General features: G+C 42.0%; 1 protein-coding gene across 3 annotated transcripts in view; it reads left to right on the forward strand.

Moving 5' to 3' along the window:
* The window catches only part of LOC137378351 (casein kinase II subunit alpha), a 99,890-nt gene that overhangs the window by 20,799 nt on the left and 52,072 nt on the right, over positions 1 to 27,019 (forward strand). For all 3 annotated transcript variants that reach the window (XM_068048614.1, XM_068048616.1, XM_068048615.1), the window contains 2 exons: positions 4,122 to 4,354; positions 25,664 to 25,775. In XM_068048614.1, coding sequence (XP_067904715.1) covers positions 4,254 to 4,354; positions 25,664 to 25,775 — 213 coding nt within the window. In that variant the 5' untranslated portion in view covers positions 4,122 to 4,253. The remainder of the gene's footprint in view (positions 1 to 4,121; positions 4,355 to 25,663; positions 25,776 to 27,019) is intronic.

Consider the following 27,019-nt stretch of genomic DNA (forward strand, 5'->3'; position numbering starts at 1 on the left):
TCATTTGGTAGTACAGAACTTGAGAATTGCTGAAAATAGAGACATGTTGTCGAAGCTTTTCGTCTTGCACTCATCAGGACAATACGCAAGAATAACCAATGTAAGGGAAAACAACTTGTATTGCATCAGAAGGGAGTGCTGATTGGTTGGCAAGTGAACTCTGGTAGGGGCGTTGCCATGGAGAATACACCAGTTTATGGTGACTGACAGTTAACTGCCAAGCTTTGTTTGTAATTTAAACCAGGCAGCTTGACTCTGGTCAAGGCATTGCCCTGAGGAATGAACCAGCGAATGGCTGTCACTTATTTTGTTCAGCTGAAACAGATGCAATGTGTGTACATGCTCTTTATGTCTGCAAAGAACACGGCCCTGTGTATTAATATATGTAGCTTCCAGTATGCGCAAATGCACCACACTGCGAGCCCTACTGACAGTCTTAAATTGGTTGTCAGCGTAATTCTTAGCACACTGTGGATTATTTAGCAAATGTTGTCCAATCGCAGAATCACGTCGAATGTTGGACACTGTTTTGAGTTTTGCAAGCACGGGCTGGTTGGGTACAGCCTGTACCTTGCCTGTTGCGAACAGTGGAAGGGACATTTTGTTTGATACGATCCGCCAGTCTTTGTGACATATGGCCTACATACCTAGCATCACACTGGCATTGAAATTCATATATCACATTACTCACTTGTGTGATAGGCAGGACGTCTTTTTGGCTTGACGGCAGCATCCTATTAGTGGCGAACACCACACGTTGCTACTGCATAGTAGCAGCGTGAAACAGCTAGCTTTACCTGTTGTGCAAATTCTTGGGATACATTACCCTTTAGACTGGGCACTTTTCAGGGCCGAAAATGATGGTCTTAGGCCCGTTCATAAGTTTGAGCGATATACAGCGAGAAATGATGTGATCAGGGTAGCCATTGTCACACAGGATGTCTTTTATTCACCCTATTTTAACCTCAAGCTTGCATGGTTAGCAGATGGCTCGGGGGTCTGTTGCGAGGTTGCCGATAAGGCCAATCTTATAGCGCATGGAACTGTAAGAATCCCAACGCGTATATTGACCAGTGAAGGTAGGTTCACTTGCCAACCAATCAGCACTCTCTTCTCGTGCAGTGTAAGTTAATGTTTTCTCTTACATTGGTTATTCTTGGGTATCGTCCTGATGAGTGCAAGACGAAAAGCTTCAACAACATGTCTCTATTTTCAGCAATTCTCAACTTGTATTTTATTGTCTGACATTGGCTATTTTCTGCGCAGTGGAATTTTTGGGTACTATTTCTAAAAGCTGAAATAAGAGAAACCCATTTTCCTCAATTAGGTGCTACATTAACTGGAAAGGTGGAAATATTTCCCTATTTCAGAACATGCGAGAGAAGACAAAGAGTGTGAACATTTTAAATGTTGCAAAGATCTTCCAGTATTCAAAAGGTTAATTTGCAGAAGGCACCTTTCCAATGTATTCCAGCATTTCCGTACTAACACTTGAGATGCCAGAGTGTGCAGGAACTTCAGATATACAAAACCCTCGTTAGACCAACCCTGGAGTACTGAGGGTGGTTCTGAGCTTGATACCTTGGGAAGGACATATTGGCTGTGGAAAAATGCAGCGTAGCTATACCAGAACGGTACCTGGACTCCAAGGGTTAAATTACAAAGGGATTGCACAAACTTGGGTTGTATTCTCTGGAATTTAGAAGGTAATGGGGTGATCAAAGTTTTCAAGCTATTAAGGGGAGCAGATAGTTTCTCTCTCTACCCTATTTCTGCTGGTTGGTGAGTCTACGACTAGAACATATATGTAAAAATTAGAGCCAGACCTTTCAGGAGTGAAATTAGGAAACACTACCACACACAAAGGGTAGTAGAAGTTTGAAACTCTTCTGCAAATGTAATTAAAGCTTAATTAGTTGTAAATTTTAAATCTGGGCTTAATAGATTTTTTTTTCACCAAAGGTATTAAGAGCTATTGGGCAAAGGTGGCTTTCTGGAGTTAGGTTGCAGATCAACCATCATCTCATTGAATGGTGGAAAGGCTTGAGGGACTAAATAGTTTACTCCTGTTACTAGGAACAGAGAAACCTGGGGTTCAAGTGCGCAAATCTTTGAAGGGGGCACAACAAGTTGATAAGGCTTTTTAAAAAAAAATGCATATAGGATCCTTGGCTTTATGGCAGCGTAGAGCATAATAGCCAGACCTTGAGAAATCACCTTTGTCTTTGCTCCATGACCTCTTGGTCAGCTATGTGGCCTTGTCCAATCTACACCTCCTTTGTTATCTCTTGCCCCACCCCCACCTCACTTGCTTATAACCTGTGACATTTCTAATATTTGCTAGTTCTGAAGAAGGGTCACTGACCCGAAACGTTACCTCTGCTTCTCTTTCCACAGATGCTGCCAGACCTGCTGAGTGGTTCCAGCATTTCTTGTTTTTATTACTTTATAAATCGCCGGTTGGCCTTCACCTAGAGTATTGTCCTCACTTTAGGAATGGTGTTAAGGCCTTGGAGAGGGTGCAGAGGAGATTTACCAGAATTATGCCAGGGGTGAAGAACTTTAGTTATGTGGAGAGGCTACAGAAATTGGGATTGTTCTTAGAGGAGAGAAGGTTAAGAAATTTAGTCAGTTTTCAAAATTGAGGGGTTTCGAGAATAAGGAGAAACTGTTTCCACTGGTGGGTGAGTTGGTAACCAGAAGGCACAGATTTAATATAATTAACAAAAGAAATGGGTGATGGCAATTTTTTTCAATGCAGCAAGTTGTTGTGATCTGAAATGCAGATTCAGTAGCAACATTCAAAAAGGAATTGGACGTATACTCGAAAAGGAAAGATCTGCAGGATTACGGGGAAAGAACAGGTGAGTGGGACTAATTGGATAGCACTTTCAAAGTGCCAACAGAGACACGATGGGCTGAAAGACCTCCTTCTGTGCAGTGTGAATTTGATTCCTTTCCTTACTGTTTGTCTGTCTCTCTTATCCCTTTCCCCATGCTTTCTGCATATTGAGGGAAGGCTGTACGGTACTAAATATCTGAATTTTGTTTTTACATTCTTAATTGCGCACTGATCTGTTGGAATTTCAAAGATGGAATTTCCCATCTATCCACCAGTTATTCTAAACTCTTCCACTATTTCATTCCTTTGACTCTTATCCTGCCTGGTCTTGTTTTTTTAAAATATATATTTGTTGATCTTTGCAAAACATTATTTTAGAAACTTAAATAGTTCTGATTGTAGAGCTATGGAAACCAAAATTCTTTTTCCATACTTGAATATGGTGTGACGCCTCAATGAAACAGTGGCTTAAAACAAAGTTGGCACTATTACATTTTTAAGAATAACTTTTGTTGCTATTTCAGATGGGACTGAGTTCCAATTCTCAGATCATCATGACATTCATATTCTGAAACTTGCATTAGGATATATTTTAAAGCAGTTTAGATAAAATCATCCAGTCGTTAGTATTTTCAATTTATTAGATAGAAAATGGTTAGCTTTGCACAGTCCAACTGGTCTCCTGTTATTTTGCATTGGCCTAAGTTAGCCTAATGTAGTGTGAGATTTCCTTCATAAACGAGTCACCTACGTACTCTGCCTTAAAGCTGCTTTGTATTGTTTTCCACTATATTTCAGTTGGAACTCTGGTGGCTGAGTGATGTCGCCATTTTGGGATTCAAACTCATGCCACCAAACACTAAGTTGATATAGTTTTGAACATATCAAATGGTCTTAATAGTCAAAGTATTTGTAATACTTCCAGCGGCATTGAAAGTTTACATCATTCTCAAAGTTCGGAGAATTGGAACTTTTTCAAAGCAGTACTGAACAGGCAACTGCGTAAAGTGCAAGTGTACTGTGGCAAGTTAATTCTGTCCTGTGAGTGACTGTAATAGGTTGCATTGTATCCAAAATCCTGTTAATTGATATTAGTACCTGTTTCCTTTATTTCACTGAGTACATTGAATGTTGCAGCTTGTTTTGTTTTCTGTAGCTATTGGGGTAGTTTTAGGTATTTGAGTCTTTAGGAATAGATATAATATGCATCAGTGAGCTAATGTTTTTTGGGGTATTTTTTGTCAAAATGGTAAAATCACTTTTGTGCTTTTCTTAACAGTGAAAAGGAGCGGTCTAAGAGACACCCTTCCCACTCCGCTGATTGTCAGAATTGAAGATAATTACCTGCCCCCAGCTGCTGTACCACTTAACATCTGCTTCTGAACTCGCCTCAGACTTCCTCCGATTAGACATGGCAGGACCTGTGCCAAGCAAGGCCAGAGTTTACACTGATGTGAACACACACAAACCAAGGGAATACTGGGATTACGAATCTCATGTGGTGGAATGGGGGTAAATTCCTTTTAAATCATTTTGTTTGAATACATAGTAACAAATGTAGGATAGAACTTCTATTTATGTAGAGTCTTTCATGACATGGGACATGTCAAAATGTTTCACAATCAATAGGTTACTTTTGGTATAGTCATTGTTATTTTACAGACAAATATCTAGCCAATTTGTGCACAATAAGGACCCCCAAACAGCATATGAGATAAATGACTAGATTACCTGTATTGGTGGCGGAGGTTGAGTGAATTAATGTTGGCCAGACTGTTAGAAAATCTCTCTGCTCCCTGAGTGCGGCAGGATTTTGCATGCGATAGACACAGTGGCACAGTGGTTAGCACCGCAGCCTCACAGCTCCAGCGACCCGGGGTCAGTTCTGGGTACTACCTGTGGAGTTTGCAAGTTCCCCCTGTGACCGTGTGGGTTTCCGCCCGGTGCTCTGGTTTCCTCCCACGCCCAAAGACTTGCAGGTTGATAGGTAAATTGGCCATTGTAAATTGCCCCTAGTGTAGGTAGGTGGTAGGAGAATGGTGGGGATGTGGTGGGGACTATATGGGATTAACGTAGGATTTGTATAAATGGGTGGTTGTTGGTTGGTACAGTCTCATTGGGCCGAAGGGCCTTTTTCAGTGCTGTATCTTTCTATGACTCTAAGTCAGGAACATAGGAAATAGGAGCAGGAAGGCCATTTAGCCCCTTGAGCCTGCTCCGCCATTCAACTAGATAATGGCTGGTCTTCTATCTCAATGCCATTTTCCTGAACTATTCACATATCCCTTGATATCTTTAATATCTAGAAAACTATCGATCTCTGTCTTGAATATACTCAATGACTGAGAGTCCACAGCTCTCTGGGGTAGAGAATTCCAAAGATTCACTGCCCTTTGAGTGAAGAAAGTTCTCCTCACCTCAGTCCTAAAGGTCCTACCTCTTATTCTGAGACTGCGTCCCGTGGTTCTTGACCGCACCACCCCGCCAGGGGAAAACATCCTTCCTTCAGCCACCCTATCGAGCCCTGTAAGAATTTTCTATGTTTCAGTGAGATCACCTCTCATTCTTCTAAACTCAAGAGCAGGGTTGTTCAACCTTTTCGATTGGGGGTGGCCACATTACAATTTTTGTCTTACATAGGGGACTGGTGAGCCAATTTCAGAAAGATTAAAGGCATCAAAAAGTTATCTTATTAATCAAAACAACAACAAATGTTCATTTTTGTGAAGAAGCTTTTAAATGAGAAGATTAATTTGACTTACTTTCTCATCACTGGTGGATACTGATTTAATGATTTACCTGGCATTTTTTTTTTTGCTCTCGCAAGTAGTTATAGAGTCGTAGAGTGTTTTACAGCACAGAAACAGGCCCTTCAGCCCAACGCGCCTGCGCCGCACATCATGCACCCGTCCTAACTAATCCCATTTCCACGCACTTGGCCCATATCCTTGTATGTTATGGGGTTTCAAGTGCTCATCTAAATACTTCTTGAATGTTGTGAGTGTTCCTGCCTCCACCACGTCTTCAGGTAGTGTGTTCCAGATTCCAACCACCCTCTGGATGAATAAATTTCTCCTCAACTCCCCTCTAAGCCTTCTGCTCCTTACCTTAAATCTATGCCCCCTAGTTTTTGACTTCTCCGCTAAGGGAAAAGGTTTCTTCCTATCTATCCTATTAATGCCCCTCATAATCTTGTATACCTCAATCAGGTCCCCCCTCAGCCTTTTCCACTCCAAGGAAAACAACCCCGACCTATCCAGTCTGTCTTCATAACTGAAATGTTTGCCCGAACACTTGTAGCATTGTGGAGTATTCCAGATAGAACTCTATCTGTCAGGAGTGATCTTGATCCCTCTCTTTCCCGGCCCCCCACTCTGTCTCGCTTGCTCCGCCCCCCTTCCCCCTGCCTCTCTCCCCCCGCCCGATAGTTGCAGTGAGCGGGAGAGCTCAGCACAGCTGCTTTGTGGTTGGTCATTTAAAAAAAAATCATGCTGTCTGTTTCACAGCTGCGAAACAGCGTGATTTTTTTTTAATACGGTCTGAAAGAAGAAGCAAATGGCAAATTTCTTATCTCTGAAATACATCCGTTTGTTGGATCCTGGTACGTTGGGCAACCCTGCTGTAGAAAATATAGGCCCAGTTTCCTCAATCTCTCCTGCACCTGCATGTTAGCTTTCAATGACATGTGAACAAGGACACCCAGGTCCCTTTTTTTTTTCTAGAGATACAGCACTGAAACAGGCCCTTCGGCCCACCGAGTCTGTGCCGACCATCAACCACCCATTTATACTAATCCTACACTAATCCCATATTCCTACCACATCCCCACCTGTCCCTATATTTCCCTACCACCTACCTATACTAGGGGCAATTTATAATGGCCAATTTACCTACCAACCTGCAAGTCTTTTGGCTTGTGGGAGGAAACCGGAGCACCCGGAGGAAACCCACGCAGACACAGGGAGAACTTGCAAACTCCACACAGGCAGTACCCAGAATTGAACCCGGGTCGATGGAGCTGTGAGGCTGCAGTGCTAACCACTGCGCCACTGTGCCGCCCATTCTCTTCCTTCTCGTATCCAAAGCCTCCCATCCCTGAGGAACCTTACTGAATCTCTTTTGCACCCTCTCCATGGACTTGACATTGTTCCTAAAGGAAGTGAGAAACGGCGTGGCTGGTATGCACAGCTTTCAGGAACGCCGCAAAAGGTTGCTGAAACCTCTGTGCTGCTTTGTCTTCACTGCTTGACTCTTTTTCCCATAGCAGGAATATTGTATGAGCCTATTTGCCATGTAAGGGAACAGCTGTTGAGTGCAGGCATTTAATTCAGCATCATCAGAGTGTTCATTTCAGCCCAGAACATTGCATCCATTACTTTATTGTAAGCTTTGTGGATTGTGACGTCTCGCGATTCCAAGTGATTAAATCCATCAGTTGTGTAGCATTCTTGGCAACAAACTGAACCTCCTCATTTAGATGAGCATCGTTTACAATGTCTGTTAACACCTGTGTTTTCAGTGTCGGTGTGTGAGCTCTTCTGAGATAAAGTCTGAGTAGTATTTTAGGTGAGCTGCATGATGCTGTACTGCCCGAAACTAAGAACTCCAATGTGTAATTACTGGCTCTGGAGGAAGGGCGATGTTTTGTTCCCCAGTTTTAGCCACATTTGCAATATGCTGTTTGTATCAAAGCTTGCGGCTAAGGCAGTGTCTGAAGATCTTTTTAATACAGCTGATCAGTTTGTCGACTTTACCAAACTCGCTTTTCCACAGCTCACTGACGAGAAATTATATGTGCATTACATGTAATATGGACTGCATTCGACATTACACCTTGGAGCACAGATTTGAAAGATTTTGTTATAAGTTGCATTATCATGAAATCTGCGCCGTTTTTAAAAATTGTTTGTCGCTTGGGAATCTGGTGTAATTAACAGCTTCTAAATGGACGTAGTCTGCGAGCACTGTTGTTAGCTTTCCTGACTACATTTTTGGCCTCAGCAGACAAAAAATCAAACAAAACATGCAGCTCATCGGTGGACTCATCACAAATAATTGGTAAAGACTTGCATGCATTAACCTGAGACTTCATCTCCTCAGAATGTGTAGCAAAAACCTTCGGTAGGTAATCCTCTATTTGCAGTTGGCAAACAACCACCATTTTGCACATTACGTTGAATGAATACCCACAGCTTTGGGTGATCCAGTTTTTCCAATGGTATGTTGGTGCTTGCAAAAGCATTCACAAGTTCCATTGTAACCAATTGATGATTTTCTGAGCTCTCTGTTGACTTCTTCAAAAGAGATTAAATCATTGCTTGTATTTTTGCATGTTCATTTCCCAGCAGTGTGATGTTGAATGCTCTCTACTGTGATGGCTTTCAGACTGTAAATGGCGCAGAACCGTTGCCCTCAGTGAGAGATACAACGAAACATTGCAGCTTGTACAAAACAGTATGCAACCACTGGCTTCTAAATTCTTTCATTTGATGTGCTGCAGTAATCGTCATGGCCATTTTTGATTTGCTCATTCTGGCATTCGCACTTGTCTGCTAATACTGCTTCTCTCAAAACTGCACTGGAAGCCGCCCCCTAATCTAATCAGTGAGTTGAGCCTTCGCACAATGTTTGCAACATGCCCAGCAATCAGCAAGGTGAACCTTGTGTCAATGAATAAAACACGCGAAATTCGCAAAATGGCTAATTTCACGGATCCAAGATTTCGCTGCCTGTGATGTATTTTACGTGGCTGAGTTTGGTAAGGCCCTACTTCTGACTCAGACATGAGACTGCAAACTGCTGAGAAAATTAACACTTGACACAATAATTGTAGTTTATATTTACTCTTGGAGAGCCAGTTGCTTTCTTTTCCATGCTTCTGTTCGGGGGTAATTTTCTTTTTGCTGAGGTAGGTTTATATAGTTGTTGGAATATATGCTTCACAATGTGTTGCAGTTGGTTTATTTGCTTCAGAAAGTTGGAAGTTTACTTTGAGAACTGTGGAAAAGTAAATGTGACTTGTGTAGGAGCCTTGTTCCATACATGTTTCCACTTTTGGGAGTTTGGTGTATTCTGTTCTCATGAAATAAATTGGAATGTTAATTGAAGTTGGTAAGAAAAATCTTTTCTGGAATGTGATCTGACTAAATTTTATTTTTGCCCCTTCAAATGTTTTATTAATTGATACCAGACTTCACTAAAGGGTGCAGCAAGTAATCTACATAATCAAAATTAAAATGTTATTAAAATCTTATTTTGGTCTGCCACCTGCACTTTATCATAACTGTCAGATGCATGATTGTTCAAATCCTTCTCCGCCATCTGCATGTTGGCTTTATTTTGGCATAATTTTAGTGGATCAAATGCCATTGGAGACTTGTCAAAACTAGTTGTCTGCAGATGTTAGGAGTACGTTTGTTAACAGCAAAAATAGGCTAACTACTTGCTTACAGCAAAATGAGTCAGCTTTGCACAGTGTTCCTGAACTAGACTAGAAGTTAATTCCCTTCTGCACCTAAATGAATGAATAACTGCTGTAAAGTTGAGCGTGGCAGTTAGCATGTAGTCATTTTGTTGGGCATGTAACCAGCTCTCCCCAAAGCAGAACCATGAGCTATTCTGGAAGGTTTTAACCTTTTAACAATTTCCTAAATTAAGACAGACTTTGTGTTTACTGTTCTTGGATGGTGATTTGGACGAGTGGTTTTTCTAAGTTCTCTGGGTTGCTTTAATATTATGATGAAGCAAGGATACAGCACAAACCAATAATTCTCGTTGGTGATTGCTGAACAGCCAAGGTGGTTTCCATGAATCTTAGAACTTTGTCACCAGAGCTCATTAACTGCAAATAACGTGTAAAGTTGTAGCCCTTTCTGTATGTCTTATTATAACATGAACTAACTCCTTTTGTAGTAAAAGCAAAATACTACAGATGCTGCAAATCTGAAATAAAAATGGTGTTTGAAATACTCCGGTCCAGCAGCATCTGTGGAGAGAGAAATAGTTAATGTTTCAGGTTGATGATCTTTTGATCTTCCTTCAAAACCATGGATTGATCAAATTCAGTTGATGTTGACAGAAGATGGCAATATGGGAAGTGGAATGTAGCTTTGTGTCTACTGTTGATGGTATGCTGGAGTTTCCAAATCTGTTCCTTCCATTTAAGGGGATAGGAGTCCACAGAGGAGGAAGGGTCATCAGAAGTTAAATAACGCCTGGCAAGTCTGATGTATCTTATTGTGGCTATAGAGACCAGAGTGCAAGTTGGTTATTTGACTTGTCAGTTAAGGAGTAATGTTCATTGGTTTTGTGAAAAGTATCCTCTCAACTTGCCATTTAAATCTACTTCTGTGGTACTTTATTCAACGAATCCATTGTTCAGCTTAGCTTTATCCCTGGAATCTGTTGGAAAGTGTAAGCGTAGTAGTCAGGCTGTTGCATCCTGCGTTGTATGCCTTAAGTGAAAGTGGTGTGCCTTTAATTGGTTTTGATTTTGCAGGTGTCAGATTTATTAAACTTTATTTTTTCTGGCTTACAATTATTGCCGTTATCTACTGAGCATCTCTTGAAGTATCTTGTGAACTGCCAGCAACCTCTGTCAGGATCCAATTGGTTTTTTGTTGAAGTGAATACAGAGTGATTGGGGCGGCACAGTGGCGCAGTGGTTAGCACCGCAGCCTCACAGCTCCAGGGACCCGGGTTCGATTCCGGGTACTGCCTGTGTGGAGTTTGCAAGTTCTCCCTGTGTCTGCGTGGGTTTTCTCCGGGTGCTCCGGTTTCCTCCCACAAGCCAAAAGACTTGCAGGTTGATAGGTAAATTGGCCATTATAAATTGTCACTAGTATAGGTAGGTGGTAGGGAAATATAGGGACAGGTGGGGATGATTGGTAGGGATATGGGATTAGTGTAGGATTAGTATAAATGGGTGGTTGATGTTCGGCACAGACTCGGTGGGCCGAAGGGCCTGTTTCAGTGCTGTATCTCTAATCTAAATTGTACTGCTACTAAACCATGGTCCTGTAGGAAGCCTTGGTTTGTACAAAGCTGTTTTAAGTTTTTCTCATTCTTGTTTCAGTAACCATTGTCTGATTAATGGAGAATTAGCTATTGCTTTTTGTCTTTTTATCATCTCTGCTATTCTCAGGTCCTACCAATCTCTTATAGTTGTCTCCTGATGTCTTTTGATCGACCTGCCTCTGCAAACTCCCAGCTTTCCTCTTTACATTTCAGTCACATTTCAGCAACTAAACTCCAACTGAGAAAGAAATCCAAGTTGGGCAGTTCATGTGACATCACAGCATGCTATCCCATTATGGGCTCTGAATGCTTTTAGGTCTGCACAAAATCTGTGTACTCATCAATTTCATAGTCATTTAAAAACAATATAAACTAACCCCCTTAAATTATAATGGAGTGTATCTGGAAATCGATTGTCAGAAACAAAAATGTTTTCATGTTAAATATAATTCATTGCCTCCTGTAGCCTCAGTTGTACACCCTAGAATGTATAAAACTAGGTAAGGAGGGTTTGCTTTCTGCATCCATAGTGTCACCAGTGCTAAGCCACACAAGTTTGTTTTTCCTTTGGAATCCATTAATTATTGTGTCTAAAATAATTTTTTATTCCGGCTATTGTGTTCCGTAACTTACCCGTACCGTGTCCCGTCTTGATCAGTTTGGTGGGGAGGGAACAGCAAAGTGGGAAATTGCAGGGTCAAGCCCATCATTATCACTTCTGTAAACCTACTCAGACTGAATATCAGCTTGGCTCATTTGCTAGTGCACTCACCTCTCAGTTAGATGGTTGTGGATTTGAGCCCTAATTTAGGATTTGTGTGTATAATCCAGGTAGCTATTCCAGTGCAGTACTGAGGGAATGCTGCATTGTCAGCAATGCTGACTTTCAGAAGAGTCATTAAACCGAAGTCTTGTCTATGTGTTGATGTGACATTTAAAACAAAATCCCAGCACACTACTTGAAGAATAGGAGATACCCCAGTGTCCTGGCCAAAATTTCCCCCTCAAACATCTGGCTGTCACAGAGTCATAAAGAGATACAGCACTGAAACAGGCCCTTCGGCCCACCGAGTCTGTGCCGACCAGCAACCACCCATTTATACTAATCCTACATTAATCCCATATTCCCTACCACATCCCACCATTCTCCTACCACCTACCTACACTAGGGGCAATTTACAATGGCCAATTTACCCATCAACCTGCAAGTCTTTGGCTGTGGAAGGAAACCGGAGCACCCGACGGAAACCCACGCGGCCACAGGGAGAACTTGCAAACTGCACACAGGCAGTACCCAGAACTGAACCCGGGTCACAAGCTGTGAGGCTGCGGTGCTAGCCACTGTGTCTATCGCATTCTTTGTTTGTGGGTTCTTGCTGTGAGGAAATTCGTTGCCTAACAGCATTAACTATTGTTTGAAAGGATTTAATTGGATGTGAAGCACTTTGGGTCATCTGGAAAACATGAGGTGCCCTGAAAATGTTCTTTCTTGATGGGTAACTGGCATGTAATCATTTCCCAATGTGTTCATCATGAATGGTGTGCACACAGCTGTAAAACAAAAAAAGCCTAAAAAATGTTAAAACATTGATAAGTGGTTTACCTCGAATACTTGCTGTTCTCGTTTTTATCCGAGTTTAAAAACTGAATTTCCTTTTTCATCATCAACATGTATATTTTTCAAACTCCTATGTAATATGGAAACAGCCCTGTGGCTTTCCGTGGCTGAATATGAAGAGCAACATTAATGGTAGAGATATGGGGGAGAAAAAATATTAATTTACAGTAATCTCTTCAACCAAACTGAAATAAACTTGATCATCCTTTTAATTTTGGTCTGAATATACTGCATTGTTCCAAGCAAGTTAACTTGTGTATTGCTTATCACTCTGTAATTGTATTGAAGCACAGCTACTCTGGAACGGAGGAAGGTCATTTTCTAGGTGTTTACGAATCACTTACCCAGCTATTACTTTATTTCCTAACTAGAAAAGTGTATTAAAAACGAGAAATGCTGGAACCACTCAGCAGGTCTGGCAACATCTGTGAAAAGAGAAGCAGAGTTCATGTTTCGGGTCGGTGACCCTTCATCAGAACTTCGGGTCACTGACCCGAAACGTTAACTCTGCTTCTCTTTTCACAGATGCTGCCAGACCTGCTGAGTGGTTCCAGCATTTCTTGTTTTTATTTCAGATTTCCAGCATCCGCAGTATTTTGCTTTTATAGAAAAGTGTATTGTTTTACATGAAAATTCGTCATGTGTGACTTGAAAGAAAAATATTGCAGCTATCAATGTGCTGTCAAACTTTCTAATTTCCTGGTGGTAATAGCTGAGGCCTTGCTGATAAATTGGTGCTAATGTGATAGTATGCAGGCTCGCGCATGTCGTGCACGAACCTAGACAATCCACAATTTCAAAGTTGCAAAGCTAAGGAGCTCCACTTATTTTAGAGAGAATTTAGAAGATGCAGATGCACAAAGGGAACTAGTTATAGCTTTATTGATACCCTATTAAAACAACTTGGAGATTCCGCTCCTTAACTTTACTAGCTAAGTTTAGATTTATCAGTGATGCTTAACAGTGATCAGAAATTTGGTAAAACTTTTCTTGGAATATCTGCACAGCCGTTTCATGTTCATAAGCTTTTAATTAACCATGAGATGTCGTGTCTTACTAATTTGATTGAGTTTTTTGAGGAAGTGACGAAGATGATTGATGAAGGAAGGGCAGTGGATGTTATCTATATGGATTTTAGTAAAGCCTTTGACAAGGTACCGCATGGCAGACTGGTACAAAAGGTGAAGTCACACGGGATCAGAGGTGAGCTGGCAAGATGGATACAGAACTGGCTCGGTCATAGAAGACAGAGGGTATCAGTGGATGGGTGTTTTTCTGAATGGATGGATGTGACTAATGGTGTTCCGCAGGGATCGGTGCTGGGACCTTTGCTGTTTGTAGTATATATCAATGATTTGGAGGAAAATGTAGCTGGTCTGATTAGTAAGTTTGCGGACGACACAAAGGTTGGTGGAGTTGCGGATAATGATGAGGATTGTCAGAGGATACAGCAGGATATAGATCGGTTGGAGACTTGGGCGGAGAAATGGCAGATGGAGTTTAATCCGGACAAATGTGAGGTAATGCATTTTGGAAGGTCGAATGCAGGAGGGAGGTATACAGTAAATGGCAGAACCCTTAGGAGTGTTGACAGGCAGAGAGATCTGGGCGTACAGGTCCACAGGTCACCGAAAGTGGCAACGCAGGTGGATAAGGTAGTCAAGATGCCATACGGCATGCTTGCTTTCATCGGTCGGGGCATAGAGTATAGAAATTGGCAAGTCATGTTGCAGCTGTACAGAACCTTAGTTAGGCCACACTTAGAATATTGCGTGCAATTCTGGTCACCACACTACCAGAAGGACGTGGAGGCTTTGGAGAGGGTACAGAAGAGGTTTACCAGGATGTTGCCTGGTCTGGAGGGCATTAGCTATGAGGAGAGGTTGGAAAAACTCTGATTGTTTTCACTGGAACGACGGAGATGGAGGGGCGACATGATAGAGGTTTACAAAGTTATGAGCGGCATGGACAGAGTGGATAGTCAGAAGCTTTTTCCCAGGGTGGAAGAGTCAGTTACTAGGGGACATAGGTTTAAGATGAGAGGGGCAAAGTTTAGAGGGGATGTGCGAGGCAAGTTTTTTACACAGAGGATGGTGAGTGCCTGGAACTTGCTGCTGGGGGAGGTGGTGGAAGCAGATACGAGAGTGACGTTTAAGAGACATCTTGACAAATACATGAATAGGAAGGGAATAGAGGGATATGGGCCCCGGAAGTGCAGAAGGTGTTAGTTTAGGCAGGCATCAAGATCGGTGCAGGCTTGGAGGGCCGAATGGCCTGTTCCTGTGCTGTATTGTTCTTTGTTCTTTGAGATGCACTAGCACATGTATGAATTAATCTGCTAGTAAAAGGTTGACTGTTTTAGTACCGACCTATTCATACAACGCCATGCTTCCACACACAGGACGATTTTGGTCAACTCTATAACATTGAATTTGGCGCAGTAGAACACTGCTAATCCAAGCTGCTTAAAGCTAAATGCAGTTTGAATGATGATTCAAGGTTCAAAATGTGCTGTGTGAGTTAACAATGACGCAAGCATTTTGAGAAATTGAGGTGGCCATTTATATTTTTAATTCAGGAGAGAGAATTAGCCTTTAAATATGGCACATACCTCACACTCATCAGCAGGAGCCAAGGAGAAAAGCTGCTGTTTTAAATATGAACCCAATCTTGGGGTGGAATCTTGCCATGCCATTAATTAATCCATGACAGTAAACAAAGTGATTGAAACTAGTGAAAGGACTGCTGATAGGAAGGATTCCACACTATTTTTTTAAGAATGGATTTCCAGGCATGTTAATGGAGGCCGGAACTCTGGCATCATTTCAGAACCAGTTGGGTTATGTGATAGTTGGGAGGAGGGAGGGAGCATGATGTGGATGGTTAGGCTCTTACAACACTGTCTTTGTTCAGATTACTGTACTGGTAAATCAGCAGTGCTCCAGTCCAGATGAACGTTTCTGCTGTTCCTGTCTTCCCCCATCTCAAAGATTTCTTCAGCTGATGGCTCTTTTTTTAGTTTGATGTTTTTTTTTTGTGCATCTTGAACATAAATGTTTTTTCAGGTTGTAGCTTATACTTTTTCTTATAGCTGTATTATATGGTAATAATAGAAGCACAGGTTGATACCGGGAACCTAAGCGTAATTTGGTGTATTTATGTACAGTTATTAAAAGTTCAGGATTTGGCTCACCTTGGAAGTTGCAGAGGTGACTATCCTAGCTCATCTGGGATGTGTTTGGTATGGTGCCCAGAGCAGGTCTTTCATCTTTCCCCCTCACACCAGCCTGTCCCATGCTCAGGTATTTGTACTGTTTTCAAGTAACCATTCTGTCTTGAGAGGAAAGATAGGCAGCTCCAAGATCTCATTAAACAGGGGCCACACATTACTTAGATTTGTATAGCACCTTTAACACATTTAAAGTGTCCCAAGGCATGTCACATGAGCATTATCACAAATAGCAGTTTACTATGATAAAAGTTGGTTTGCATAAAATGGAGAACTGACATTTCATAAATTCAGCTGAGGTCCCAATACCATGCTATGAAATTGTTACAAAAACATGCATACATAATTGCTTTGGATTTGAGAAACAGTACCGAAATTCACATCAAATTGGGAGGGAGATAAATTGCAATGAAGGTTGTGAAAGAAGTAAAAAGACTTTGATTTATAGAGTGCCATTCATGTCGTTGTCATCATGCCCCAAAGCACTTTGCAGCCCAAATGAATTACTTTTTGAAGTATAGTCAGTGTTGTGTTGGCAAACTGCTCACAGCAAGGCCCTGCAAACAACAATGAAATAAATGACCAGTTGATTAAGTAATAAAAGCTGGCCAGGACACCAGAAGAACTCTCCTGCTTTTTGAATGGTGTCATGGGAACATTTATATCTACCTGAACAGGCAGACAGAGCCACAATTTAAAGTCTCACCTGAAAATGCAACCTCTGACAAGGCAGTATTCCTTCAATGCTGCACTGCAGCCTGGATTATGTGCTGAAGTTCTGGAGTATGCCTTGGACTTAGAACCTTCTGGCTCTGAGGTGAGGGCATTAATAAAGTGACATAATGGGCAGTTACAGTGACACAAGAACACAAGAAATAAGAGCAGGAGTAGACCAAATGGCCCATTGAGCCTGCTCTGCCATTCAATACGATTGTGGCTGATCTTCGGCTTCAACTCCACTTTCCCGCCACTCGCCATATCCCTTGATTCCCTGAAAGATCAAAAATCTGTATCCCAGCCTTAAATGTGTTCAGTGATGGAGCATCCAAAACCCTCTGGGGTAGAGAATTTCAAAGATGGAGAAAAACATAAAGTAGTCCATTTTGGAATTGTTCAGAAAGCATACTTAAGTAGAGTTTACTATAGTTACTAAAGGCATGCAGCCGTAAACTAAAACAATTTTTTAAACCAGCTTCTTCAGTGTGAACACCTACCAATCTTGTGCCATTGGCTGAGGGGGAGTTTCTTCCAAGCTGCAGCCTTGAAGCTTGGCAGTTCCGCAATGCACTCTAGTCCATAACTTGTGAAGTTGCCTATTTATACTGAAGGCTTGGATTATGTCTAGTCTTTTCCCCCCTCCTTTTGTTCCTGATTGGTCCTTCATTTTCGCTTCAAGTTTGACTTTGATCTTAATGTTATGTCTCAGGCATTCTTGTTGCTGTTCTCTGAATCCCCTTTAAGGCACCAATATCCTTTTGAAGGTAAAATGCTCAAATTGCAAAAACTATATCAAACATGTTCTTAACCAATGGATAACGAAGGCTAACCCAACCAATTTCAATGTAATGAGCCTAGCAAATTGTATCCGTATACCTGCATAGTTTTGTTGATTGTGGATACGTTCCGTGAGTAGTTCATTATTGCACCCAAATCACTTTCATTGCCACATTTTCCAATGTACCAACCTGCATTTTCTTAATAATGGCAAATATTATATATATATTTTACACTGCACACATGAAATTTTTTTGTTTGTTCCGGGATAGATGGTATTAAGGATGAAGGACATTCGGGGGACCTTTGTGAGCAAGCTGAAACATTTGTAGCTGAATAGAACACAGTGTTTTTTGAGGGTTTGAACAATTTTTGATATACAAAAAATCCAAAGCTCTTTGCAAACAGTTGTCTAATTATCAGGATGGCCAAGAAGATGGTCTTTGAGAGATTTTAGAGGAGGAGGAAGAGTGAACCCTCAGACTCTTGTCTTTTGCAGGTCTAGAGTTATGTTGAGGTCAAGGTGAGAGAAGTCATCCTTCACGATTTGCTCAGCTGTTTACTTCCACAGCACCACCCATCCTTTGTTCTACTCCTCCCTGTCCTGACATGCCATTAATGTCTCCTGCAGTGGCTTATCTTCTTTTAAACCTTTAGTACTGTTTCTGCTATCTTTCCTTGGTGACAATTCATACATATTGGGTCAGCTTCCGTATATCTGCAACAAATGCATGGTTAAATACCTCTGCACCACTAACCAGTTGTCTGTCTCACTACAGTACTACAAGTGCTTCTCCATCAATTCAAAGCTTTCTCCAAATTAACATCAGCAAGACTAAAGCTATCCTATTCAACTTTCTAAAGAACTGCACCCTAGCCCTCAATTGATTCTATCTGTCTCTGGCTGAATCTGATAGCAAATTGTATTCTGTTGAGCCTAACTTGAGCTTCAAACTCCATATCCTCTCTATCCCCAAGGCTGTCTTTATTCCCCTCTGCAGCATCATCCATTTCTATTCTTACAGCCACTATATCCTTCATCCATATATTCAACTCCAGATTCCACTTCTGCAGTGCTCTCCCTACGGCCATTGAAACTCCACTTTATACAAAAACCAATCATCCCAAAACCGCCACCTGCATTCTATCCTGTGCTGTATCCAACTCTCTGATTACTGCCATCATTGTTGACAATTACACAGATTGAATTTGAAATCCCTCTATGTCCATGGTTATACTCCTCTATTTCTGTCTCCTCCAACCCAACATGCTAGCATGCACTCAGTGCTGTCTTAGCTCTGGCTTCCTTTGCATTTCCCCTTCCTTTACTCCTTTTCTGGCGGCTGAGCCTTCAAATATCTTAGCGCTATACCCATATGCCCCATAAAGTACTCTGCCTTGTAACCCCTCCATCCTTCAAATATCTCATCAAAACATATCCCTTTGACTATGTTTTTGATCTCTAACTCTCCTTGCTCACTGTCTTTTTTTGTCTCTATGAAGTGTTTTGGAATGTTTTACTACATTGAGGACACTAATATAAATGAATGTAGCAGTAATAAGGTCAGCAGCTTTAAAGTGTGTCATAACATTTCTTATCATTTGTTGCAGTATACACTGTTCTTTGTTTTAGAAAACATTTCTCTTCCTTTGTTACTCCATCAGTTTGCTTTTTTAGTCCCTGTTTTTCCCCACCTGTCCTGACCTCTCTGGGCTGTGTAATATTCCCTAATCAACAGGGCAGGCAGGAGTCCTATTGTCAGCATTAGCTGCTGTGTAATTAGCTGCAAGGTGATGCAGTAGTGCAGCCTGAATTAATGTTCTCCCTCTCTGGAGAAACTTTCAGTGTACATCGAACAACCATTTCTTTGGACTTTGCCTGATCTATTGACCCTGGCATTCTGAAAATTCATGTATTTTTCTTTTCGGTCTAATCAGGCAGTTAGTTTGGTGACAGAAGGCTACTGGGTCGCTTCTTGCTCTTTCATTACTGTAAACAGGCCTGAGGAACACATTTTTGTTTTTTTAGACATGATGTTCTGCTGTACCATTGCTTGTGTTGAACAGTTAATTTTTTTGTACAACCAAATATTTGAGTGACCAGTTTGAGTTTATAAAATAGGCGTAACATTTATTTTTGTCTCAAAAATCATTTGATTAAAGATGCTGCTCAAAATAGTACAGGATCTTTTTATCACTTCTGAATTTAACTCATGTGCATTTCAAATTGACAGGCTGTATGTTTTAAGCACCAGCGCATCCCAATTCTCAAAACATACGGCTGATTATACATTGGCAAAATATCTAGAGGCGAGATGAGAATCTTTTCGGAGTTGTCAGGTTCTGGAACATTCTGCTTGGAAAGGTGGTGGAAGTTGATTTTAAAAGGAAGTTGGTCAGGTACTTGAGGGTGAGGAACTTGCAGGATTACAGGCAAAAAGCGGTGGTGTAGGACTAAGCGCAGCTGTTCTTTCAGAGTCATCGCAGGCACTGTGGGCCGAATGTCTTCCATCTGTGCTGTAAGTTTGTGATTCTAGGTTAATTAGTGACAACTTGAACAGTCTGTCTATTATGTATGAAAAATCTTCAGCCGACAAAGCTTGACTTCCTGTTGTCATGTCTTTATCAGTGTCAACTTTTTTCCATGTTTGTAATAGGACAGATGTCTATGTAAACTTGTCACGCTGTAATTACACAGCTAGACTAGTGGATGCGCCGAGATATTGAAACTACTCAGCATGTGCCTCAGACTATTTTCAGAGCCTGGGACTAACATCTTGGCGATTCATTTACATAGGGAGATGGTAGGGTAGTGATAATGTTACTGGACTGGTAATCCAGGGGCCTGACTATGTTCTGGGCCACCAATTCAAATCCCACCATGGCAGCTGGTGGAATTTAAATTCAATTCATTAATAAATCTGGAATTAGAAGCTAGTATCAGTTATGGTGACTGAAACTACCGTATTGTTGTAAAACCCATCTGGTTTACTAATATCGTTTTAAGGTATGATATCTGCTGTCCTTACCTAGTCTGGCCTACTTGTGATTCCAGACCCACAGCAATGTGGTTACAGTGCCTTCTGAAATGGCCTAGCAAGCCACTCAGTTGTAGCAAACTGTTACAGAAAAATCAAAAAAGAATAAAATCAGACTGACCACTCGGCGTCGACCTAGGCTCTGGAAACGACAATGCCCTTTCAACCCTGCAAAGTCCTCCTTACTAACATGTGAAGACTTGCACCAAAATTGGGAGAGCCATCTCACAGACCCATCCAGCAACACCCTGACATAGTCATACTCACAGAATCATACCTTACAGCTAATGTCCCAGACTTCTCAATTGCCATCTCTGGCTATGAACTGTCTCACCGGCAGGACAGAGGTGGCGGCACAGTGGTAATACAGTTGGGACGGAGTTGCCCTAGGAGTCCTTAGCATTGGCTCCAGACCTCATGAAGTCTCATGGCATCAGGTCAAACATTGGCAAGGAAACCTGCCATCACCCTCCCTGTTGAGCACCACCTAGAAGAAGCACTGAGGGTAGCAAGGACACAGAATATACTCTTGATGAGGGACTTCAATGCCCATCACCGAGTGACTCGGTAGTACCACTAGCGATCGAGCTGGCCAAGTCCTGAAGGGCATAGCTGGCAGACTGGGCCTGCAGCAGGCGGTGAGGGAATCAACGAGAGAAAATCTGCTTGACCTCGCCCTCACCAATTTACCTGTTGCTGATGCATATGTCCATGACGATATTGGTGGGAGTGACCACCGCAGTGTCCTTGAGACAAGGTCCCAACTTCACACTGAGCATACCGTCTATGGTGTTGTGTGACACTACCACCGTGCTAAATGGGATCGATTCAGAACAGATCTGGCAGCTCAAAACATGAGGTGCTGTCGGCCATAAGCAGCATTAGAATTGTATTCAATCCCAACCTGTAACCTCATGGCCCAGCATATCCCTTGCTCTACCATCACCATCAAGCCAGGGGTTCGACCCTGGTTCAATGAGGAGTGCAGGAGAGCATTGCCAGGAGCAGCAACAGGCATACCTAAAAATGAGGTGCCAGCCTGGTGAAGCTGCAAAACAGGACTACATGCATGCTAAACAACAGAAGCAGCATGCGATAGAGCAAAGTGATCCCACAACCAACGGATCAGAGCAAACCCAGTGAATAGTGGTGGATAGTTAACTGGAGGAGAAGGCTCCACAAACCTCCCCATCCTCAATGATGGGCGAGCCTAGCACGTCAATGCAAAAGACCAGGCTGAAGCATCCGTAACTGTCTTCAACCAGAAGTCCCGCGTGGATGATCCATCTTGGTCGTCTCCTGAGGTCCCCAGAATCACAGATGCCAGTCTTCAGCCAATTCGATTCAGTCCACATGATATCAAGAAGTGGCTGAAGGCACTGGAAACTGCAAAGGCTATGGGCCCTGGCAACATCCTGGCAGTAATACTGAAGACTTGTGCTCCAGAACAAGCCACACTCCTAGTCTGTCCAGAAAAAAACAGGACAAATTCAATCCAGCCAATTACCACCCTATCAGTCTACTCTCAATCATCAGCAAAGTGATGGAAGGTGTCATCGACAGTACTGTCAAGCGAGCACTTACACAGCAATAACCTGCTCACCTGTGCTCAGTTTGGGTTCTGCCAGGGCCACTCAGCCCCTGGCCTCATTACAGCTTTGGTCCAAGCATAGACAAAAGAACTGAATTGAAGAGGTGAGGTGAGAATGAGTACTCGTGACATCAAGGCAGCATTTGAATGAGTGTGGCATCAAGGAACCCAAGCAAAATTGAACTCCATGGGAATTGGTGGGATGGGCAGGTTGGAAACTCTCTTCTGATTGGAGTCATACCTAGCACAAAGGAAGATGGTCATGGTTGTTAGAGGCCAAACATCTCAGCCTCAGGACATTACTGCATGAGTTCCTCAGGGGCAGTGTTCTAGGCCCATCTTTAGCTGCTTCATCAATGACCTTCCCTCTGTCATATGGTCAGAAGTTGGGATGTTCGCTGATGATTCCAGTGTTCAGTACCATTCGTGACTCCTCATACTGAAGCAATCTGTGTCCACATGCAGCAAACCTGGACATCATTCAGACTTGGGCTGAAAAATGGCAAGTGACATTCGCACCACACAAGTGCCAGGCAATGACCATCTCCCCCTGACGTTCAACAACATTACCATAGCTGAATCCTTCCACCAACATCCTGGGGTTACCACTGACCAGAAAACTGACTGGGCCAGCCAAATAAATACTGTGGTTGCAAGAGCAGGCCGAAAATTCTGCATCGAGTAGCGCACATCCTGACTCTGCAAAGCCTGTCTACAAGGCACGAGTCAGGAGTGTGATAGAATACTCTCCACTTGCCTTGAAGCTTGACACCATCCAGGACAAAGCAGTCTGCTTGATTGGCACACCATCCACCACCTTTAACATTCATTCTTTTCACCACTGGCGCACAGTGTCAGCAGTGTGTACCATCTGCAAGATGCAGAAACTCACCAAGCTTCATTTGACAGCACCTTCCAACACCTGGAAGGGCAAGGGCACCACCACCTGCAAGTTCCTCTCCAAGCCCCACGCTATCCTGACTTGGAGCTATATCCCATTCCTTTACTGCCACTGGGTCAAAATCCTGGAACACTCTTCCTAACAGCATTGTAGATGTCCCTACACCACATGGACTGGAGTGGTTCAAGAAGGCGGCTCATCACCACTTTCTCAAAGGCAATTAAGGATGGGCAACAAATGCTGGCCGTGCCAGCGATGCTCACATCCCATGAAAGAAAAATTATCTGTGCCCCACTTGCACATCACCTATCTGTTGCCCTTAACCTTGTACCCCCATCTCTCTCTCGCTCTGTCGTCCCCACCTCACCTCTCACTCAGTCACCCCACCCCCCCCCCCCCCCTGCTCAGTCGGCGTCCCCTCCCTTCTCTCTTTCTACCTACCTCCCTCTCTCACTGCCTTCTGCTGCCGCGACCCCCCACCCCCCCATCACTTCTGCAAATTTGACCACTTTATATATTAGGTTTCTGAATTAAGCTAATTCTGTAAGTTGAAAACAATGGTAGTCCTAGTAGGCATATACTGTTGTCCGCTTGGACTGTCACTTTCTCAAAGAAGTTGAAATGGGTAGCCAGGCAGGAACTTCCTTGTCAATCCATGCAGACTGTTAACCTGGCTATCATCATTTGCTCCTGATAATCATTTCTATTATTTTACATGGACTGGAAGTAAAACTAATTAGTCTATTACTTGTCTCCGAGTCCTCATGTGCAACCCTGTGTGAGATTGACTACTTTTACATGAAGAAGGAGCATTCTTCCTCTTTCTTTTTTTTCTTTCTTCTGCAGTTGAATAATAATTGAATCTAGAATACTCAATGCTTTGTGTGATTACCAACTGAAAATGTACAATAAGGCTTCTCATGGGCAATGAATGCTGGCCTAGCCAGCGATATCCACATCCTGTAAATGAATAAAAAAAATGGGAAAAATTAGAAAAAATTTCAATTTTTGTGTATAGACTCTTCAGTACAGCATTCATTACACTCAGGTTAGTGTATGCTAGAATTGGAAGTTGTTGTACGTAATTGTTCAACCTGAGTGTTTGAAATGCGCATGAAGTAACACTGATGAAGTCCTGCTAGTGTTATTTTGGGTGGCAATCTATAACATCCATCAGGTGTATTTTGACACTAAATCGATGTTATGTGCATTTTATCAACTGGTTATGAAGGGCAATCTGTTGATTTTTATTTTTTTAAAGCATTTACTTGGTTCGTCTTTCATGTGACAACAGGCAGCATTTGGCAATTGGCACCAAACCAGCAAGTCTGTTGCCAGTTGATAGTGAGACCTCTTGTTAAGTCTGCATTCAGGTGAAGCAAGTTGGCACGCTTTTTTGTGCTTAAGAGTTCTGGTCATTGAATTGGTTTTGCAGTGGATAGTTTTTGCAATAGCCTTGGGTCTGTGGCATCAATCATTCCCTGGTGCCAGCAGCCTCCTTGTCTGTGTGATGGACTCACGATGATATCCTATTCATTTGTTATGAAGAGGGCAGATCACGCCCCTTAATGTTATTTTTTGCTAAGGGGAAAAAAATTGCATCCTGTAGTATGGATAAAGCTATTTTAATAAAACAGAATATTGTTTTGCACAATTTCAGTTGCAGTTATTTTAAGCTAAGAATAGATTAAGGGGATGGAGGAAAGAACAGGTACAAAATAAGATTAAGGTGTATTGCACATATGCATCAGATCCCACATTAATCTTAAATTCTCTTTTGTTTGCTTATGGCTGTTCTGCGTTGCAAATATTGACATAATCAATTCAGGACTGTGTGTCCTAATAATTTACTAGAGACCATCATCCTTCATTCTACAGCTGTGTTTTCTAGTCTGAGACCTGCTGCACTATAATGGCGTGCCCTCCCCCACCCCCTTTTGGAATGGCTTTGATTCTAATTATACTTTTTCCAGTCAAGTTTCAGACTTCTAATGCACTTGAGTTACATTCCTTACAGTTAAGCTTTATTGTGGTGGAATAAGAGTCTATTACTGGGTTTGTTTTGAAGCAAAAGGCTTTGATTTCAGCAACCTGGCTGTGAAGAAGCAGCTGTTGTACATTGTTTTGAATAGCTTTGGTCTGTTAAATTTGCGATCCAAAACAACTTTTTAAGAAAACAACTATTGGATTGCCTGGTAACAAGCATACCTTACTTGCCTAATAATATATTTTTAATAAGTACACAAAGAAGTATGGGTCACTAGCATCAAGGGTAGTTTGATTCCATTTCTGAGGTATGTTTTGCACCCCTTTTAGGCCTGCTACCCATGCCACATCACACCAGTTCACTCGAGGGGGAAAAGGGACATGTAAAATTGTGTGAGGTGATAGATAGCATTTTTGAACATTGGAAAGGCAGTGAATTGAAGCCTAGCTACAGGTAATGCTTTTCAGCTAAAGCGTTCATTGCAACATTTGGCCCATAGAGAATGTCCAGGAAACAGATTTTAGGACCCAGTTATGCTAAATGGTGAGTTTCTACATCTCACTTGAGTGTTGGATAGGAACAACTTGAAAACTGAGATTTTTGTTACTCTTGTTATAATTTGGACTGGAAAAACTTAACTGCTGCCTTGTTGAGTCTGCATTTATGCAACGTATGGAAATGCGTGTAATCGATGGAAACAAATAAAGATTCTGCTATTGAAGAAGGTATTCATGAGAAAAATTGTGTTTCAGTATTGTGGAGTGTTTCTTGGGAATTATCCAGCATTTCTTGATGTGAAACTGTGGCCCATTGAGTGGTTGGAATATGCTTTTATAATTAGTTTTCATGAATAGGTTCATTTTCTGAAAGATGTAGTTGCCTTTGTGAAAGTTTTGCTTTTATTGCATTTTTTAAACTTCTCTTTCGTGTTCTGTTTCTTTATGCAGAAATCAAGATGACTACCAGTTAGTTCGTAAATTAGGTCGCGGGAAATACAGTGAAGTGTTTGAAGCCATTAACATCACAAACAATGAAAAAGTAGTTGTTAAAATACTTAAGGTAAGACTTGCTTTAATACTGATGAACATTGCGCCCACACAATTGTTTTCTCAACCCATGCCTGAGCTACACACTTACCCAAATAAGAGGAGCAATAGATGGAAACCAATTTCACCCTTGCAGAATGTGAATATAGGCCCTACTACTTTGACGAAGTCCAGTTGATAGCAGGAACACAATACTCCTGTTAATGGCACCCTACTGTAAAGATCGCCAGAGATCTGACAACATCGAAAGCCTCACATTTCGAGCTACTGTTGAGTCTGCCGTTTAAATCTTAAACACCAAATTGCCCTCTTGACAAAAGTCTTAGAGCAGGTGAGTGGAATTAATTGGATAGCTCTTTCAAAGAGTCAGCATAGGCACGATGGACCGAATGGCCTCCTTTTGTGCTGTAAAATTCTATGATTCATAGATTTCTCACCTCCAACACGCACGGATTTAGGGCAGAATAAAAGAGATAATGAGAAGAGTGGGGCACGGAATGAGGATTCTATTAGAGTGTCACTCTCTCAGAATCCTTAACTCCAATGTAAAATGCCTCGAGTTGGGCATTTTTGTTCCTTATGAACCAATTTTCTCCCCTCTGTGTGCTTTCTCTTTGCTCAAATATAGTTCTCTGAGTATCAGGTACCCTCAAACCTAATTCAAGTGTCAGTTCATATGTAAGTCTGGACAGCAAGTGCTGACTTGCTATTTGATTGTTTTCTGTCCCTGTTCATATTTTAATGATTTATGTACCTGGACCCCCAAATCTCTTTGGGCCTCCATCGTTGCTAGCTTTTCACCATTTAGAATGTACCCTGTTCTATCCTTTTTAGGTCCAAAGTGGGTGAACTGGCTTTTACCTACATTGAAATCCATTGGCTACAGTTTTCCCTTTCACGTAATCTATTGTTATCTGTTTGTAATTTTATGCTCCCATCTACACTGCTTGCAACGCCACCTATCTTTGTGACATTAGTAAATTTAAATAAGTGACTTTCTATCCCATTATCGACGTCATTAATAAATACAGTGAGGCCCCAACACAGGTTCTTCCTGGGCACCACGAGCCACATCCTGACAAAGTAACTGTGCATTATCCCTATTCTGTTTCCTGCCACTCAGCCAATTTCCTAACCAGGTCAATAATTTGCCTTCAATTCCATGGACTTCAACTTTAGCTAACAGGCTTTTACGATGAATTTTATCAAATGCCTTCTGGAAATCCATATAAAATAGTATCTATAGACACCCCTGGC

This window comes from Heterodontus francisci, chromosome 16, assembly GCF_036365525.1.
Source record: "Heterodontus francisci isolate sHetFra1 chromosome 16, sHetFra1.hap1, whole genome shotgun sequence".
NCBI classification, from domain to species: Eukaryota; Metazoa; Chordata; class Chondrichthyes; order Heterodontiformes; family Heterodontidae; genus Heterodontus; species Heterodontus francisci.